The sequence below is a fragment of the Nothoprocta perdicaria genome, unplaced genomic scaffold, assembly GCF_003342845.1.
Source record: "Nothoprocta perdicaria isolate Ctin4 unplaced genomic scaffold, notPer1 scaffold_102, whole genome shotgun sequence".
NCBI classification, from domain to species: Eukaryota; Metazoa; Chordata; class Aves; order Tinamiformes; family Tinamidae; genus Nothoprocta; species Nothoprocta perdicaria.
Genome location: NW_020454117.1, coordinates 1311549 through 1331447, shown reverse-complemented (window position 1 = coordinate 1331447; position 19899 = coordinate 1311549). Strand labels below are relative to the sequence as shown.

General features: G+C 39.8%; 1 protein-coding gene across 3 annotated transcripts; it reads right to left on the bottom strand.

Moving 5' to 3' along the window:
- Positions 1–297: 297 nt before the first annotated feature.
- On the bottom strand, positions 298–17594 carry CD47 (CD47 molecule). 3 transcript variants are annotated; one of them, XM_026041745.1, is made up of 12 exons: positions 17290–17594; positions 15937–15984; positions 12691–12780; positions 10058–10159; positions 9604–9696; positions 9030–9125; positions 7672–7764; positions 6709–6740; positions 4268–4292; positions 3592–3619; positions 2453–2487; positions 298–1205 (listed from the first exon to the last, which is right to left on the bottom strand). In XM_026041745.1, the coding sequence occupies exons 1-11, from the start codon at positions 17522–17524 to the stop codon at positions 2466–2468; spliced, it is 864 nt and encodes a 287-aa protein (XP_025897530.1). In that variant the 5' UTR covers positions 17525–17594; the 3' UTR covers positions 298–1205; positions 2453–2465. The 3 variants fall into 3 exon arrangements, with proteins under 3 accessions (XP_025897530.1, XP_025897538.1, XP_025897546.1); XM_026041753.1 differs by lacking the exon at positions 15937–15984 and having other exon boundaries at positions 453–2487; XM_026041761.1 differs by lacking the exons at positions 3592–3619; positions 4268–4292 and having other exon boundaries at positions 453–2487.
- Positions 17595–19899: the final 2305 nt, after the last annotated feature.

Genomic DNA, 19899 nt, shown 5'->3' with positions numbered 1-19899 from the left:
TTCTCTTCACACACAGAACTCTCCTCAAGCTTAAAGACTGACCACTGATTCGCACTGCTCTGCTGTTTTTAAAAAGCACAATGTGATAGCAACAAGATCTCTGGCAAAAACACCTTGAAATGGCTTTATTTTAAGTATATTAGCACAATATTTACAAAATTATGTTTCATAAATAAAAACATTTTCTTGGGTAAAGGCTATAGATCTTTAAAATGTCCAGTAGTGAGAATTTTTTTTATATATATTCACATATATACACTCATACATACACATACGCACAAAAATGTAATCATACAGTTATGAACAACTTTGGTTTTGAATTACTGGTGGGAAAGGGCTGGATAAATCTATGAATTTTAAACTCATCTTTTTAAAATTTGCACATATAAGAAATCCCCTAACACAACAGCATGGAGAGTGGGGTGAGGAAGGGGAAATCTCTCTCCAATTTCTGGAATAATTTCTTCTTCRATCTGTACTTGGCCGCTAAGTCCTAAATTTTTCAGCAATGTCCTAGGAAGAGCTTGGCCTCATCACCACAGTGATACAAAACAGGCTCTACTGCAATTTGCTTTACAGTAGTTAATATAAAGCTATTAGACATCATGGTTTTGTAAGGCAGAATATCTCAATAGAATTCCAGGGTTTTTCCAATTCCCTAATGCCCCTCGTTCAACTTACCAGAGGAATGTGTCATCACAAATGAGGAGCTCTGCGTACTACGTATCAGGTAAATCCTGACACGGAAATCTATTAATGGAGTGTAATGTCTCCCATCTTCAGATGGACTGCAATGATTTTGGGACAACCTCTACTACAAGATTTGTATATAGGATCTCACAACTAACCTCAATACTCCCCCTAGCAAACTTTGAGGAGTAAATGTAAACCATAGTCCCTTGTTAAGTGTTTTATCACATGTATAACCCTCTTCACAGTGGATAATTGGACTTCTAGTGAGGGTTGGGCTGTGAGTGAGTGAATCCCGTAAAATCTGATACGACAATTCCATTTTGTTGGGTTCCTCATGCACAGTGTCTGCATCRAGACTGGAGCCCACACGGGCACTTATGTAATGTGCACCTACAACACGAATATGAACCCCACGCTGACCTAATCCAGCTCCGAGGCTTGCTCAGGTACTCAGAATCTTGAAAAGCAGCCGTCATACAAGTGGGCAACAGCTTCCCAAACAAAGTCTTAAGCTGTTGAAAGGAGAAAAAAATTATTTGTGCCTTTTAAAATTCTTATCCTAGTACCACTGGAGAGAATGTGAAGATTTCTACAAAGCGTAAAGTCCGAAAGAAACCAGGTGCATTTTGGAGCAACTCTGGAAACAGCTGTAAAATATGTCGAAGTCTCGTGGAATGTGTAAGCCTACAGCATTGATCCTACATGGATTTTCATCCATAGCACTTAGATATCTAAGGAAACTGAGCCCCCTCAATTTCTGTAGCTCCTCCTGCTTATATTCTCTATTTTATTTATTTGTGACAGCATTACAAACATGGTCAGAAATAATTTGCCCCTATTTCCACTCAAGAAAGCAGATTTAAAAACTCTGTTAAAAATGAAGCTAAATAGAACAAATCCTACTTTTCTGATGCATCAACATATATTACGAATCCACTCAGTTAAGAAAGCCTGAAATTGGTTCCAGTACCACACACTGTACAATATGAACAAAAAGAAGAATCACATTCAGCATGAAGATTACCAGGTGCTATGCTCTGTAACTCCAGTGCAGAATTTGGCTCTCAAGGCTGAGCAGGATTTCCAGGAATATAAAAAAGAGGCACCAAGAGCTCTCTCACTGGACCAACGTATGGGCCACCAGAGCATACACAGCTACTGTCTAGAAAGAGAAATATTACCGATAGGTGGAATTACCATAACTCAGGTAAAGACTTGAGAAGACCTGGGAGTAAACTCCGTGTTTATTTCATTTCATGTATAAGCAAATTATTTTTTCCTGTAAGTCCTGCTGAATGTCAGAAAATAAATATTTGTACAAATCCTACTTCCTGCTCATATCATAGACATTATGACCACACCTTGTCCATGCACACAAATAAAGAAAACAATCTAAATGGTATTGCGATCTCGGGGCTGAGCAGGCCCTTTATCAAAGCAGTGACTGATGATGGTTTTGAAAATAATACCACTAAGGATACTACAGGAAGACCCTGTGGTGGGCAAACAGTGCTTTTTATATTCTCACCCTCAACCACACCATATGTACCATAATAAAAGAAAACGGAGTTCACATGTGGGTAGACACACATGTTCCTCGCTACGGCCGCTGTGACTACAAAATACATCATTTATATCAAAAGCACTTTTGCCACACATGCAAAACAGCTAGTTTTCCTGAATTTCTTCTCTTTGAGTAGTGCATCTTCAAGGCCACGGTGTATAAACAACGGTGAATTTCTTTCCACACATCACCCACCTCTGCAGCAGATTCAGTTCTTCTCATTAGTTACACTAGAAATTAAAATATATATATATATATGAAATATATATCCAGGAAGAGTTTTAACAGAAAACACACGCTGCCTATCCAAATTAGACATTTTAGAACTGCTCTTCCCYTCTTTCTTCCCACTTTTGGGAAGGATCCTGGCTTCCAGGGAACAGCTGAGGGCAGCGCTCGGCAGCAGGGGAGGCTCGAGCCCCTGGGCAGCGGGCTGGGCGCCGTGGAGCTCCCACCCCGACGGGGAGGCTGCGGGGCAGCCGGGCGCCGCCCTCATCCCTGCTGATCCGGGAGCGCGGGAACGCGCGGGGAGGCGCGTGCCGACGTCGGGCACAGGCCAAGGGATTTCTGCCCCCAGCGTCCCAGCTGGAGCCCTCCGCTGGGATCTATCCGTAACACCTGCTGGTTTTTGTCTGTCATATCTGTTATTAAGGAGCCACCTCCAAGGCAGAAAAAGCAGTCGGGCATCTAGTCATTTTAYGGCTTATTATGAATTAAAAAGAGTTTGCTTACATATAATGTATGTGCAAATGCATTGCTATTTCAGTATTTCGTGTTGCCAAATAATATTTAAATGAGAAAGGTGGTTCCATTTTTTTTTAATAACTACTATCTGATGCTGAAAAAAAGAGTCTGATTTCTCTAAGAACAACTTAACAAAAAAACAGATTTTAAATAACACCTAAAGTCAAGGGGGAAAGACAATCCACTTTTAAACGGCTTCCAAATGGCCTTCCATGAGAGATCACCAATTAAGTAGGTAGGGAATAAGTAATTAATACACACATACATCCTCCACCCAGAAAAGCACTCCATATAGCTTACAATATAAGCATTAAAAAAAAAAACCACAAAAAGTTTGTATTTTACATCTGATTAAAAAAAAACCAAGAGGTTCTCGCTCATTGACACATCCTCATCCCTGCTTAGAAATACACATTCTGCCTCTCTGTATGACGAAGGAAACATATTCTTATTCACTGAACTATCATCTGGCTTATACCAGTACCTGCACTGTACTCCAGAYCTCACATAGCCCTGGGTAACTTTACACACCAAAATCCCCCAATATACATTAGTTACAAACAAACATTTGGAGGTACGTTTTGACTCACCATAGTTCTAACATCACTCCTTTTGCATCTTTAAAAGCCAAGCAAATGGATTAGTAATTAGCCAGACAGTAAGAAATGCTTTAAAATTAATATGCACAGTAATTCTAAAACACAGGTTATAACTTGCCACTACTTCTCAGTATGCCAATTAGTGAACAGTATAGTAAGAAAATAGAGGAATAGATAAAACTCACGGCCATCCCCCCTGTCACTGTGACATTCCCCCCATCCTAAAGCACTATCAGCATTTCCCAACCTCACTGTGGAGTTTTTCCAACCCCAAAGAACACCCGGGGAACAGAGCGACCTGCGTGGATTTTGCGACATCCACAGGCAATTTCATGGCAATAGGCGACTGCCAAAGGGCTTGGGCACCAGCTCCCGGGAGCTGCCCCGCTTTTCCTCTTGGGAGTGGGAGCTCCTTTGGCAAAGCAACGTGCTCGGCTTGTGCTAGGGCAGGCAGGCGGTGCCGCCGCCGCGCGGGAAGCAGGGCTCTCCCTGCCGCAGCGGCAGGCAGAATTCCACTGGGAATTCAATTCCCAGGAACTCCAGGAGCCACGGAGCTGGACATGCCCACCTGCCATCTCAGCGCTGTTGCAATATAAACTTTTTTTTTTTTAAATCTATTTCTAAACTTAATCCCTTAATTAGAAGATAAATCTTGAACACCACCTACCATTTAATGGTTCTTCTACAGCTTTCTGCAAAACATTTAAAAATATATATATATGTATAAAATGCCTTCGTGTTTATTTTTGGCTCGCCACAGTTAAATTACTCTAATTGACATATACAGTAAGTAGTGATTCTACAAAAACGAAAGAAGCTGAAAGTTAATAAAYTGGATTGCTGAAGTTCTGGAAAATAAAAATCAGTAACTGCAATCGCCAGGCTRATTTTTTCCCCACTATCCACCTCCTTTTTTCCCCAGATGCAATCCCCCTAGGTGGCAGCAAAAGGCATGCAGATACTACTTTTAAATACTAATACCAGCAGCGATTATTTCTGCGAGTTCATCAGTGGTTAGTAATAAAAGAACGTGATTGGAAACAAAAGCAAAAATACTCGTCAAGCACTCCAGTGGTTCCATCTCAGACAGAGATGTACCAAGTAACTGTGCATTGAGTCTGCGAGGCAATCAGAAACAGAAGCAAGCTGCAGATGTGTTATTAAATTTAATAGGTAATTGATTAGGATTAAGAGATTTCAGAATAAGCACCTCTGGCCCCTCAGCCTCAAGAAAGGAGCAGGTATCACTGAAGAAGCGTGCCCAAAACGAAGCACAGTGCGCTGACAGCAAGTGTCCTTAGTCTTTAGATTACACAGAACAAAAAGCTGTTTTCAAGAGTCCTCCACAACTCCATCCCCSCAAAGCCTATGCCGAGCAGCACTTGATGGAAACAAGCAACAGGTGAGCAGCCTTATTTTCCATCAGCTCCCATGACATCCTCGCACACAGAACATCAATATCCTCACAGGATTTCACTCAAACTACTGTTAAATGAATGCTTTAGTATGTGACCCTCAACTAATGGYGGCTGCAGAAGCACACAGGTTTTAGAGCCTGACCTGGCTAATGACCTCCAATTTTTAAAGTTTCTCCTGATTTCATTTCCTTCTCCAATTAATGCACCAACATGGTGTTCAGTATTGCATGCTAAACTGCAACCATTTCCATTTGTCAAATCCTCACTGCACCGCAAGACCAGCTCACACAGAGAATAGCTCATAAAGAGAGAGGAGAGCCACAGAAGTTTTGCATGTTAGTTCACACCTAAAGTCTTCCTTACAAAATAGAATGAAATAATAAATAACTAAATAGTTCTCCTTGCCAAGTTTGCTTCTGTTCTGCAAGTAACTATGGATATGCTGCTTTAAAGGCATTATTGCATTWTGAAATAAGTGTTTCTGTAAGACACTTCTCAGCTCATTTTTAATRAGAGCATGGGCTTTGTGCACCTCCTCTTTTCTTCACTTTCAAAAGCTTCATGTACTTATCACTTTCCTTCCCCTAAGAGACCAATCCTCTGAAATACTACTCCTTAAAATGAAATTGGATGAAAGAAAAAGGAAGGAAAAAKCTCTGTTATCTTAACTGCAGTCAGGTCTCCTGTGCCACTTATAGAAATCATATTTCTAGAATAGTTGCAGACTGCAGAGGAGACACAGGGCTAAACTCGTCTCACATGATGTCTGGCAGCCACAAAATGGAATGACTTCGTGTCCATCCTGTTTCCTGGACACCAGGAAGTATCGCTGTTTTCTGGAGTTGTGCTTTTTGATTTGCTTCTGCAAAACTCCAAAAAACAGGCTGTTGAGAGTTGTGGATCACTAGAAAATACAGTGCAAGTCTGAAAATAACTGCTTGAGGAATTATTACTCCAAAATTAAAAATAAAAAATAAAAATAATAAAAAAGACCAAATGCAGTCTTTGAAATAAACAAACAAACAAACCTCTTTGTCTTTTATTCTGTGTGACCTAAAGATAGACAGTCTGCTTTCAGATGGTCTCCTCAATATTAAGGGACATGATGAGGGTGGAGAGAGGRAAGGGGTAACAGGCTATGCAGGCAACAGCCTTTGCATAGCTGGGAATTCAAGAGAACATTAAAGAATTCCAGAGTAAAAAGTCTTAGAAAAAAAATAATAAAAAAGGTTAGTTTTTATATAGGTTGCCTATATAAAACATAAAAAGTAATCTGCATTTGCCGTAACAAAAAAAAGCACAAAAAAAAAAAGAAGACATTAACCAAAAGTCCTCAACCTCATGTGAAAGGAGCGCCCAGTAAAAGGAGCGTGGAGATTCCCTCACAGTCGCCCCCTCTTTGGGGCAGCCCACGCAGTGGCAACTCCGCCTGGCGCCGTGTCTGGGGCAGCTCGTGGGCCCCCCAGCTCGTGGGCCCCCCAGCTGCTGGGCTGGCGAGTGCAGGGGCAGTGACACACTCAGCAGGGACAGTGAAGACCACCAACTCACTCAACATGAGACGGGTTACACAGGCAGCACTTTGGCTTTCTACCAACCTGGTCTGAATTCGAACTAGTGAAGAAAGGCTCAGTATCTCACTACACTCCCCTGAGCCATCTAGTCACCCCAAATTTATTAATTTTAAGCTTACCCTTGGAGGATGATGCTCTCTTACGCGGGAACCTAAAATAATCGCAAAGAAAAAAAAAACCACAAAGATGAATTGGGCAAACAGGTCAATAAATCCAAAGACCAATTAAATATCTACCAATAAAACTTAAAACACAGTAATAACATAAGTTGCAGCTCTCTATACTCAAAATGACTTGACATGACCTGTAAATCCCAACACCCTTCAAGCGCTTTTGTGTTTAGCACCCAAATATTTTTATCCCATGCCATTTGTGGATTAGCAGAGCTAAGCATTTAGCTGTGCAAATGAACTGAACTATTCAGCACTGAGTTTTGTGATTGCYTGGCATACTGGAATCTACCATTGTAGTCATGTCAACCTCTTCAGCCAGCAAAATCAAATTACAAAGGCAAGATTTATGCAGACTRCTACTACACAGGATCAAAGAACTACAAAAAAAGCAGCTTCTAACATCAATAAAGAAATACTTTTATCGTTGTTAAAAGGCTAGCTTCACCTCTGTTACACGAGATCGATGGACGCCAGCCAAAAATGTATTAGGCCTTCTGCCTGAACTTCTTCTTCAGTGGCATTCCCCACACACTGATTTTCTCCCCCTAAGCCTGGCAGGCTGCGAAKGCCCACGCAGACGACCCTGAGCTCGGGGTCCCGAGGCCAGGGGAGGGCAGAGGCAGCAGCTGCTCAGCTGGGTGGCTCTGGGTGCTCAAGCAGAGGAGGCTCCCGTGTGCTCAGGAGCAGACCACGCTGCCCACGCACCGGCCTGCAGGCAGCAGGCCCTTTCCGCTGCGCTCCTCCTTACTCAGCAGCCTGGGCTGCCTTTTATACCTTAGAGTTTTCTTGTCACTTGAGGTAAGGTAAATACACAGGCTGCAGAAGCAAGCGTTGCTATTTGTTGTGCTACTTGTCAAATTAAGCATAGGAAAAACAGGAGATAATAAAATGACTTTATGTGCTACTTACCCACAAAACACACATAAATCAGACTAAGCAAAGCTCCAATAGCCATAATAGCTAAGCCAGCAATCACAACAGACCCATTTAACACGGGACAGGCTGTTGAAAACAAGAAATAAAGAAATATTATCTGACTTGAGTTAAAGAGAACATATTTATTTTCATATAGAATACCCAAAACAAAACCCAGAAGTAATCTATCTTTCAAAAGCATTCAAGAAGTATTTCTGCATCTTCTTTTTCCTGCATGTGTTCTTTAACTGTACAAAGGCTTTTACTGACTTATCCTGGTAGCAGTTTAGCTGTAATATTCACCGTATCTGAAATCATTATTTCATTATTTATTTTTCGATTTAAGCTTACATCTTAAACACCAACTTTTTAAAACTATAATGGCATTACCGAATACAATTACCGATAAACCAGTGGGAAAAAGATGGATATAAAAAGTGATAAAAGTGAGAGGACAATGTAGATCTGCAGCAAATCTGCCAAAGATAATAGGGATACTTTAAGTTTACAATGACATCCCAGAGCAGAAACTGGCCATCTCAACCCAACCACGTCCCGTTTCAGGAACTCTTCGTTCTCTGCTTTTTCTTATGAACATTTCCTAGGACATGGGATCACTACAACTACCTGGGAGCTCTTCAAAAGTACAAGGAAGGGAGAGGAACAAGGAAGGGGCAGGGTGAGAAGGGCTGTTGCTACGTGCTGTTTAGTTGACGCTCTTTTTCAGCGGGGATTATTGTTCAAGGCTGAAACAAAATGCCAGCCATTCCTAGGCTTTAACAGTTCCCAGCTCCTTCCTAATTTGCTGTTTCTGAAACAGCACAAGGCAAATGCAGTGATTTGCATTCCCCAGCAATTCAGTTAGCACTCATGTACAAGCAAGAGATTTGGCAAGAGATTTATTCATCTGAACATCAGAAACTGATTATGGCTCGATTTGGGTTCGCGAGCAAAGATTGTTTTTTAAATACTGCAGATCCCAGTAAAAATAAGAAATAAGGTCAATCTTGGCTTGTGGTGACTCTTCCGTGTACTCAGGATTGCAAAATAAACCAATGCATAGGCTGGTTTTCTTTGCTTATTTTTCGCTTGTGGATTGCAAAGGCAGCTGCTCCCAATATGCAGTCCTGCTGGAGAGGGCCACATTACGGAAGCTGGTGAGCCCAACAGCGCCCTTGGGCTATGCTTCTTTCCCCAAATGAAAGAGCATTAACACAGCAGTCCCAACATGGAGCTCTACTGATAAGCCACAGCRCACTGGAATCATTCTCGCAGCATTCTGGTGTGACTGAGAAACGCTCCCAGCAGGGGTAGACGTAAAGATCACTTTTACAGCAGAGGAAACTTCTTACCTGAGACACACAGTGCAAAACCAGCCACAGCTACGATATAACCAATAAACTCCAAAGCTATCAGAGCATATGCTGTTTTTGTTAGGCTATCCAAAACTGGAAGAGAGAGAGAGAGAGGAAAAAAAAAAAAGTAATTTTAAAGATAAACTATAGGGAAAAAGAAAGCTAGATCATTCACGTAAAACCAAGAATCAGGTTCTCCTAAATTCCAGAGTTAATCAGCCCATGTTTACAAAACAAGCTAAGCAAGTCACTTCAGGCTTTTCTTTAAATCGTAATATTTATATTTGATGATTTATATGTACATACACATACATGTGAAACACTTGGACACCCTACACTAAAGCCTGTTTTCTAAGCAGATAACTTAAACCTCTTCCTTGAAGCACCCAAGCCAAACAAAGTCAGGATAAAGATGCTGTTTGGCAATGCTAAGAAGGTCAGAAGCCCAGCACACTATCACAGCAGCTATTTATGGTGAGAATATCATGCAAGTTGTGTGAGCTGGGGTGGGGGGGAGCCCTCAGTTTATCTATCTGTACATTTTTGAGTTGGTGAAAAGGTAAACACTCACCCATTCCAAATAGAAGGCATTGGAGTGGCAGTAGGATCACAGCAGGGATCACAATTAAACCAAGTCCAGCTTGACTTCCTGGAGTATAGCCATCTGCAAACGTTTGCATGCAAATTAGTAAAACAGAAAGCCTTGCATGGAATAAAGCACAAGCAACATATGGAAATCAGTTTTGTCATTTTTAGGGTCTCCCAAAGATTCCACTTTAACAGCAGAAGTCACTCTGTACCCCCCTCCCCATATTTCAACAGAGGCAGCAGGACAGCAATTAAAGCTATCAGTTTGGAGTATCTGTTTCCCTATGGCCGGGGCCACTTCGAAGGCATGAAAATCACAATGCTGTTTTTATTTTATTTCAAAACTTTATTCCATTTTAAGATTAGCCCATTAAACTAGGGAAAAAATGGATTTGGGCTTATTCCCATCAAATAGAAAGATAATTTTTCAAACTTACCTGGCACAAAAAGAATAACACCTACAATAGCAACAATTGTGAAGATGCTACATGTTATAATAATGCTGATTTTCTTCTGAAATACAGTTTCAAATTTTGATGCTTAAAGACAAAATAAAGAGAAGGAGAGGAAAGTCAGACATTTACATTCCTTCACAAGAACACAGATCTGATTCTTTAGGAGTTCACTTCTAGACAACAATTTTAATAATAACTATTATCACCAAGATCTCATTTATTTTCATCTTTGGCATGGTTAATTAATATATCAGAAYGGCCTACTCGTATCAATGAAACCTGACACAGATGCTTCAGTGCAATTCTTAATCTTGCCTACTATCAGTCCTGGCCAACTGCTGTCAATGTCGCTCTGGGGACGTGTCACAGGTTAATTCAGTCAGATGCAATATTGATACTGACACGGCGCAATAAGCCATTTGTTACTTGGGCGAACATTAGACAGGCATTTAGAAAGCCCAAGTTTAACTCCCTTTCCAGGGACACTGTGTGCTATTAGATGCATCATTCCGGTTCCYACAGGAACAGGGGGATGAGCCCCCCTCACGGAGATGCTCTGAGGATGGACACATTACAAATGACATACAGAAGCTGTGCACGGGGCTGATTTGCAGTCAAACTGCACTGTGAGACACTTCAGGGGCCACTGGAAAGGAAGAAAGAGTACAAAGACACTGTACTCACGCGCTGCATGTGTTCCTGCCTTAAGCATGGCTGCGAGTAAGATAAAAAAGGTACAGCTTGTTCCAAGCTACAAAGTTCTGAAGAAAATCCCCAGAACTTTGGCTTACGTTGAACTAGAATGTAAACAGGTAGTCACCAACAAAAACCGCAACACACAGAGGAACTAACTTGAAAAAGAAAATGAMATGAGTTTTGGCTGAATTAACATCCTACTTCTGCCCACTGCACCAGCATAAAACAAACAAAGGCACCCACAGAACCAAATCAAAACACCCACATCACCAGTACACCCTAACTATTTTGAAGAGTATGTGTAAGGAAAAGCTTTAATACCGCCCTATGCAGGGGTTACAGAATGACCTCTCTTGCAACTAAAACACCTTCATTGTATCCCTATTGCCTAACTTAATGCAAGTTAGAGACAGCATGCATACTTTCCCTCAGTGAAGTAAAAGAGTTTGCAAAAAAAAAAGGTGCCAAGGCACAGCAATATCTAAGCAGGCTCAACTTGTACCTATTGAGCAACAGTGCTTTTCTATAGATGCATCTGTGTTTCAGAACAATTATTACTATCCAATCAAAAGTAGAAAATGTGCCAGTTCTGAATATAATTGTAGGCAATGATGATTTCGAACCTCTTAGAACAAGTTAAGAGTCTTAAACCATTATAAACAATCACAAAAATCAGGAATCTAGCACTCGGAAACAAAATCACTAAAAAAATAGTTTTCAATTTCTGACCAAGAACCTTCGGAAAAAAAACACAGATCATTTTTAGAGGATTATGAAAACATAATAAATAAAACTACATTCAGATAAGTGCATAAGTAACTGATTACTATGAACTTGTTATATGCTCCAGGGCTCCAAGAAAATGATTTTAAAACTACAAATTTTTAAAAAAGGGCTGAAATTCACCAAGACTGACATAACACACAGCACCTCAGGAAACAATCTGAATCCGTGCTAGGACACAAAGCTCTCTCGCACAGGAGGAACACCAGCATGTGAAGAATACCTAAGAATGYCTTGATGCTGCTGAAGGATTATTTTTTTCCTGAAAATTTTTCTAKGCTCACTGGTGTCAGTGTTAAATTATGACTAAGCTAGTGCTAAAAATACAGTGTCTAATTTTACTTTGAGAGCACCATCTTTCTCTAAGATTGACTTTATAACCATAAAATGAAATATGTTTCTGTTTCTAATGTGATTCGATAATGTCATAGTGAAGCAGCAAGAAAAAAAGGCTTTCTTGTTCTAATCAAAGACTAGGGCACCATCAATTAATCCTGCAAAAATTATAATCTACATATCCACTCATGGAAAAATAAATAAATAAACAAACCAGTGCCTGGATCCACACTACAGAACTTTGGCACCATGTGACAGACCCGCTGCAGCCCCAAAACACAGATCTTATTGATTGATGAGGTCTCAGCCACTGCAAGTGCTACTGCAACCTGCCAGACTAGGGTTTTTCTCACTTGATGCCAAAAAATGTACAATACGTGGCCTGAAGGAGTTTGTGAATGAGGGCAAAGCCTGCTGAAAGGGAGCTGGAAGACTACACAGAGGAGGAGTGTAGCTGGGTGTGCTCTTACAGACAACTCTAAGATTGTGAGTAACAGTGCTTGCTACGAACTACCCTCAGAACTGTATTTGATTTCAGTCTCTTGTGTTACTAGTCGATTCATTCCGAAAGAAAGCTCAAATGTGAATGTCTGTACTGCACTGTGGAGCTGCAGGAGGGGGTCCTGCTGCAAACAAAGCTAAATTATTTGATGGAGCAGACATACGCCTGTATTGCCCCAAGCAATTCTACCACATATCTTTTATATGTGAGCACTACATTTCATTTTACATGGCTCCCTTTATAAAAGCGATTTTAAGACAAATCAACAATTGCAAAGAATTAAAAGGTCAATACTTACCAATAACACTTAACTGAGCCCAACAGAAAATAATAGCTAAGAATAGCAACACTATGATGCAAGCACTTTCCACTGGAAGAAACCATGATCCTAGAGAATAAACACAGAAAAATTATAGGAAGAATACAAAAACTGATGTTACTAGCTTTACATTTAGTGCTTCTTTCAGGTTACATTCTACAATGTTCATACTATATTTAACAGTTAGTCTGTTAAMACTTTTAATGCTATAAAAGCTGTGACTTCTACCTATCGATTTTTGCTCTCATCTCGTGAAGGACAGCTTATCTTTTTCAGTACTTTAGTTATTATTTTCCAAACTGCATATCTTAATCTCCAGAGCAACAGAGGATATGTGCATAATACTGTCTGGCAGTACCAGCTACTGAGCTTGTAAAACTACATATGGCACAAGAGATCAGCAAAGCAATGTATGTACCTGACCTATAAAGTCCACTTTTTAGTCTATCCTCAAAGACTATAACTCTACTATAATATACTCACTCAAATTCAGATGTGTGATACAGAGTACAGGAGCTAATCTAAAGGAGAGAAAAATGCTACTGTGCTGATTTTGGACAAGTTCTCTTCTATGTGTTCCCACTGTCATGCACTTGGCTTTCTTGCCCTGCATCTCAGATGCCTTAGGCTGCCCAGCCATCCATGCTGTAAGATCATACAAACCGCCTTCTAACAGGCATGCAATAATTCCCAAAAATCCCCCCACTGAACCAGAAAATACAGTTGATTCTTGCATCTCTGCTCTTCACCTTATTTAGATTCATTCCCTGAAATTCAAAGTCTATCTTTCTTACATTATACTTGCCACTGGTCTTTTGCCTTCACACCTACTTCTGAAGAGATTTCTCATCTTCTTTTTGATGTGTACTACTGCTATGTACACTTTATATTTAAAAACTGTATCTGCAGCTCCAGAAAAAAAACAGAATTAAGCAGTGATACCTCAGAGCTTTCARTGTCAAGCATCTCGGAGAGCTTGAAGCTCCTGCATTCCACAAAGAGCAGCCTTAAGTGATTTTACCTAATGGGTCCAGTTCAACTGTCTACYAGTTAGTGATATTAGTAACAAAGACTATGGATCAAGAACCATTTTCTAAGAGCTCATGAATGCCTAGAAGGAAGGAAAGCATTATTTCATGACAAGAGGATATGGCTCCCTACACTTACATCCCTTCTCCTCCCCGCCTCTCCTGATCCCCACAGGAACAGCACAAGAGAAAGCTGCATCATGACTCGCACAGGTTACTCAGAATGAGGATGCTAAAGATTGCACGCAACTACAACACTACAAGTGTGCATTTCAGGCTTATTTTTTCTTATAAGAAGCCTTCTTCTCTTTGCATTTGACATTTTCAAATTCTTACTTGAATCAGGATTTTGGCTCAAAACCTATCATTCACATTTCGCCTTCAGATCTAACCCAATTAAGCAATTTTTATAATGTCAATCTGGCATTACTGGGGTCTTATTCATCTGCTACAGTGCAGCACAGGGTTGCCACAATATCCAGAAGTGGCACACACGTGTTTGTACCTGTGCCACCGCACTAGAATATTGTGCCTGTGAATAGACAGCACATCCATAAATATTTCAGAATCTGCCTTGAAATGACTCATCCCATACATCAGTAGTAATGTAACCATGGCAGCAAGGGGCTCAACACAAATCCAATGCAACTCCCACACATGTGCATGAATTAGTCCCCAAAATGATCACAGATCTGGGCCTGGGAGTTTGTGGCCCATGTTCATCGCTACTTTTAAGCTGCACTCTCTTGATGTAAGATAAGAGGCTACAAAAATGTTTGTTTCTGAAACATTTAGTATTAATCATAAGGACTACGGGTCACGTTACGAAGTAGAGTCTGCAGCCATAAAGAGCATATAAAGCCCAGGGAAAGTACACATACACACAACTGTAGGAGATGGCAAGCTAAGCCTAGCAAGCATGTCGCTTTACTCCGGGGTAGAACAAMTTGTCAAAGAAACTGGTGTTGGTACAGGATTCCAATAAATTAGCACTGCAGCCAACACTTCATTTCTTTGACAGTCATGAATTGATGGAAATGGGGATACTGTGAAACATAATCTTTTTAAAATTTTGTTTTTCTTCCCTCCACTGTCATAGAAGAGATGCTGTGGTCACCGCACAAATAAAAGGAAACAAAAAAGATATTAGAAGAGGGCAGACAGAAGAACATTTGTCAGTTTCCTTATCACTAAAAGAAATTTAGCGTTAGGATTTTTTCATGCATATCTGAAAATAAATAAATAAAACAGCTAGTACTGAACAGTAACTTTAACAAACAATTGTCGTCTTCTGGAAAAACTGAATCCTACAGACAAATGCCAGTGGTTCAAATGAGAATTTTAAATGAATTGAAAGCATCTGAAAACAGAGCCTGAGAAGTAACATGATTTCCTCTGCAGCACCTGGGGATGATGTTACTGGGCATTCCGAACACAAAAAGCAGGCGTGGAGCCTGYTATCTGCCAGGGAATCTGCCTCCAGATGGTGGGACCTCCAGTTACAGCGGTCCACTCTCAATGTAAAAGGGCTCCGTATATGGAAGTGCTCGCAATGTTCCCCTACTATGCGCAAGAGGAGCAGCTGAACACGTTCTCCTGGTAACACATTGCCTGTCCTCTCATGCTTCATAGCAACAAAGTAAGTTCCTGGCCAAAAATATTATTTTGGGAGCCAACATAAGGAAATCCTCTCCAAACTAACTCTCCTTTCACTAGCAAAACGCTTCATTAGAGAAGACTGCGTCCAAAGATGAGGGTCAAGGTGTGTCAGTCATCATGGATCTGATCCTTATTCTGCTACTCATTCCCTATGCAAATGCAARGGGCATAGCTAGGAAAGAGCTCTCTCCTCTAACGTTACCTCTGCAGAAAGCTCAGCTGGAATATATTTCTAGTTAAAACATGAGTTGCCTGTTCAGAAAAAAAAACAGACTGAAGACTGGTATAGGACTTCCATTATTCGTAAACTCTTTTTAAAGCTCACTTGCTRTACCTTCCTGCATTAACATAGTATCTCAAGAATTTCTTTCAAATATTGGAGCACAGGTACTGAGAAAGTGTAGGAAAATTTACAGAATGAAGAGGTGACTGTTTTACCTTCAGTTGAACCCTCAAACATAAGGCTATAGTTTACATTTTCTGACTTATGTTCTCAAGCCTAACATGACCTTGGGCCCACTATAAATTATTCACCGACCACATTTTTCCTCTGGTGCTGAGGCATTTTCCTCGCCGCAACTGATAACTAGAAAATGAAATTAGAAAAATTGCATCAGTTTTCTGCTTTGTAGTCTTTATATTTCTTTCAAAAACTAAAATTCTAAACACATAGAAAAGTAAAGAAGAAAAAACTAGAACTGTACTCTGCATCATGTATAATATTTTTATTAATTATTGATCTTAATTAAAAAAAAAAAACTAAACTGAACCCTCACTCCAATTAACCTTCATCAACAAAGCAACTACAGCCCAGTTTATTTGGTTCTGCTACCTCCCCAGGTTTTGCTTCCTCTTCTACAGTTGAACACTGAATGACAAAAATATCATCCAAAAAGGCTAAGTAAAGCTTGAGAGGAAGCTTTAATACTAGGAAGGAAACGGCCTATTCTTCTTTCTGTTGGTGGTTGGTTGCTTTTTTACTTTTTTGCCTTTTCTTTGGCAGCATTCTAAGAACTGAATAATTTTCTAGCACTGTCACTCTGCACCTCAGTGGCTGCATCTCTCTCAACCCACTTCAGGATCATGTTTGTTTTGCAGGGCATCCGATTAACTCGCTTAGAGCCAACTGCAAATTACAGAGCAGCAAGATACAAGTAGCAATCTGTTTGATATTCAGAAATGTTTTAATGACAAATGATGTAAAAGCTTTCAGGGTCAATTCTATTCTGGAGCATATGGGCTGCCTCTGACAAGACGACAAGGTAAAATGGCTTACCAAATGAGAAGCTCATCACTTAGTCACCATTATTTTAGCTTAACACTGTCTAAAGGAGACTTAAATGTTGGACAACATTAACAAGCCACCACCTGGCAGCAGCGATTTCAGCCTCACTGAAAAGAGTAGCACTTTTTAGAACTCACACAAATTTTCCATTAGTTCTAACTGCAATTTTTCCAGCATAGTTAAAGAATGCAAGATGCATTTCTTTAAACAGGAAGTCTCTGTAGCCACTGTGAAGTTGCTTATGGATACACACTTCTCAGTGTCACGAAGAGATCAAGCCTGCTTCAATATGTAACACAATGACTTGAGGGTGCTGGAAGCATCACCTACTATGTAACCCAAAGAGGCAGGAAAGCATGGTTCTACATTAGACAAACACCCTTCAAGCATTAGTATACAATCACTAAATTAGTTCAACTATTTCCCACAGAAACACTCCCCTCTACCTTAAAACATTTAAGTTTCAAAATAAGCATTCAAGTCAGAAGACATTGAGGAACTGGATCCTACATTCTTGGCATTTTCAATTTCAAGTGGTATATTATCCTCTTTCCCTTAAGATTTTTTCTTTCCCAGTAAGCTCTAAAGCAATAGCAGAGAACTTACCCGTACYGTTCCTAAGCTCAAACATAGTTTCACCTTCTCTGTTGGATTCTGTCACCTCACAACTGTAATTTCCAATAGTCGCTTCCTTCTTGTTAAGTAATATAGAGGCAACACCTTTGGATAAATCCGCTTCAGATAATAGCTTAGCCGATGAAAAATTGGAGTCTGTGACAGACTGCTGTACTCCATTAAAAGAAAAAAATAAACTTCCTTGTTTTCTCCACTTAACGTACATGACTGTTTTATCATTTGCTTGTAGATTATACACAAGGCAGGGTAAGAGAATAGTTTCATTACAGATATTTTTTTCAACAAATGAGGTTGCATTAAACAGCAATTGGGCAGAACCTAGAAAGAAAAATGAAAATTGACACATTCAGTATTATTTCTTAATATACAAGTTAAAAAAAAAAAACAGAAAAGAAAATAACAGGTGACTTGGGGAAGTAAAATCAACTCTCAGGCAAACAACTCCTGCCAAAAAGAAAAATAGAATATCAAGCTTTAAAGGGACAAGAAAAAAATGGCATTATGATTCTATCACAGACCTATATATAGGACTTACCATTCTCACATCTAGATGATGTGCAGATTCTGTAACCTGTCATAAACAGAAACTAGTAATAGAGGTTTGTAATGCATCTCAACTGGACACTTCCCCTGAAAGGTGTGCCATAAAGACTGCTCTAAGGCCTAGTCACAAACCATGTGCGTAACTTTAAGCATAAGCAGTGTCACCAATGTCCCAGTTTTTCCTTATGGTCACTCAGATATCTGCAAAAGGCGGTACAGAGCGATCAGCTCCAGACAAGCATCCTTTATAGTTTCTCAACAACAGAGAGGAAAAAAAAACTACTCTGTTCAGATTTCTGCTTCTATGCTTCCTAGAGAAGGAAGGCAAGACAGCTTAGTTTAAAAAAAAAAAAAAAAAAAAAAAAAAAAAGTGTGGGGAGGAAGAGAGATTTGTCATTTGTTCCTTCTGAACTCTGAAGGTGGAGCCAAATCCCCATAGATTTATAACATTTCTTCCAAGTTCTCCTTTTCCTTTCTGATAAAGGAAGTGCACACACACTAGCACACTAGTTCAGATTAAATAAGATTCTTTTTTATCTAGTATTAGAGTATACAGACAATATAATTGAAAATGGAAAGTTTGCTACAAGAAATTCCCTGGTTTATAAATCACTGTCAATAATGCTGCTAACTACACTATTCAATGGAAGCTCAGAGAACCACACGACGTGGTATTATCATTTAGATTAGCACTCCTGTTTTTTACCCTTTCTCGCGTGCCTTGCACCTCTGCTCTAAAAGAACACTGAAAACTGAACACTGTTTCAATAAGCTGCTAAATACAATTCTGAGATTTTAATCCAAATGTAAGATCCATTCATTACATTTTGAGAACATTAATAATTTCAACATCTGTATTACAATCACACCAGGGACCTGAAGAGGTAATTAAATTCATCTGATTGCAAAGTATGATTTTTCTGCATTCCCCCCTTTTCTTTTCTCTCTGTATTTTTCATCATTTGCACAAAATCATAGTTCCATCCAAAATTATCCTAACAATTATAGCTCTCAAAGTCCCAATGACTTTAATCATTCAAAGAGCTTGATTATACCTTCCAATAAAACCAAAGACAGGATAAAACCAGGAACAGCAAAACAAGAACATAGTCCCTCATACTGTAAGCACACTGACTTACAAACTGGAGTGGATCCAGTGACTCCAGTGGGATTGCTGATATTCACATGTTTGAAACAACTCCCAATTCTGGTATGTATTTCACAATTAAATTCAATTATGAGAGGGGAAAAAAAAAAGCTACAAGTTGATTCTCTATTTGCAGCAGTACCAAATTTTTCAGAGCAAAACTCYTGAATCACATTTAAAAAGTAGTGAACTTTGAAACATGCTGCTTTCATACTAGCACTCAGGTCACTGGGTCACTACTGAAAGTCACAAGCTCAGACTGAACTGACTAATATACATTAGGCATGAGAGCACCACACAAGGACAACAGAATTAGTCTCTGGGTTACACAGTGCTGCATTTTAAAACTGTCCTGCTAAAAGAGAGCAAAAACAACAAAACACACAAAAAGAAAAGGATACCCAGCTCCCAAACCACATATTTATCAGAGAATGTATAAAAATTATTTCTAGGATCCTTTAGGGAGACTCAAAAATAAATGCATAAAATTAAGAAATCTAGTGCTTCAACAGTTCTTTCTCCTAAACTATTCCACAGGTTTTATTTTAACACAGTCCTACAGGAAAAGCTTCTGGTTTCAGTTTTCTTTTTGCCTTTTTCTCTGTTGACATATTTATACTCAACAATTTATTCTCGACCAGCTCCATTTCATTGAGAAACACTGCAGTTGTATACATGCAACTCCATCTCCAAATGTCTACCAAAGCATATTAAATAAAGAAAGAAGGAAAAAAAATGCCACCCCTCAAAAGCACCGTTGATGCTTTTTTCTTATTAAGCTCATCGGTGCATTTCTAAGTCCTGCGATTCAACATGAAAATCCTACCAAAATCAGGAGCACACATCAGCTGAACAGGGTGCACAGGACAGGGGATAACAGCACCCAGGGG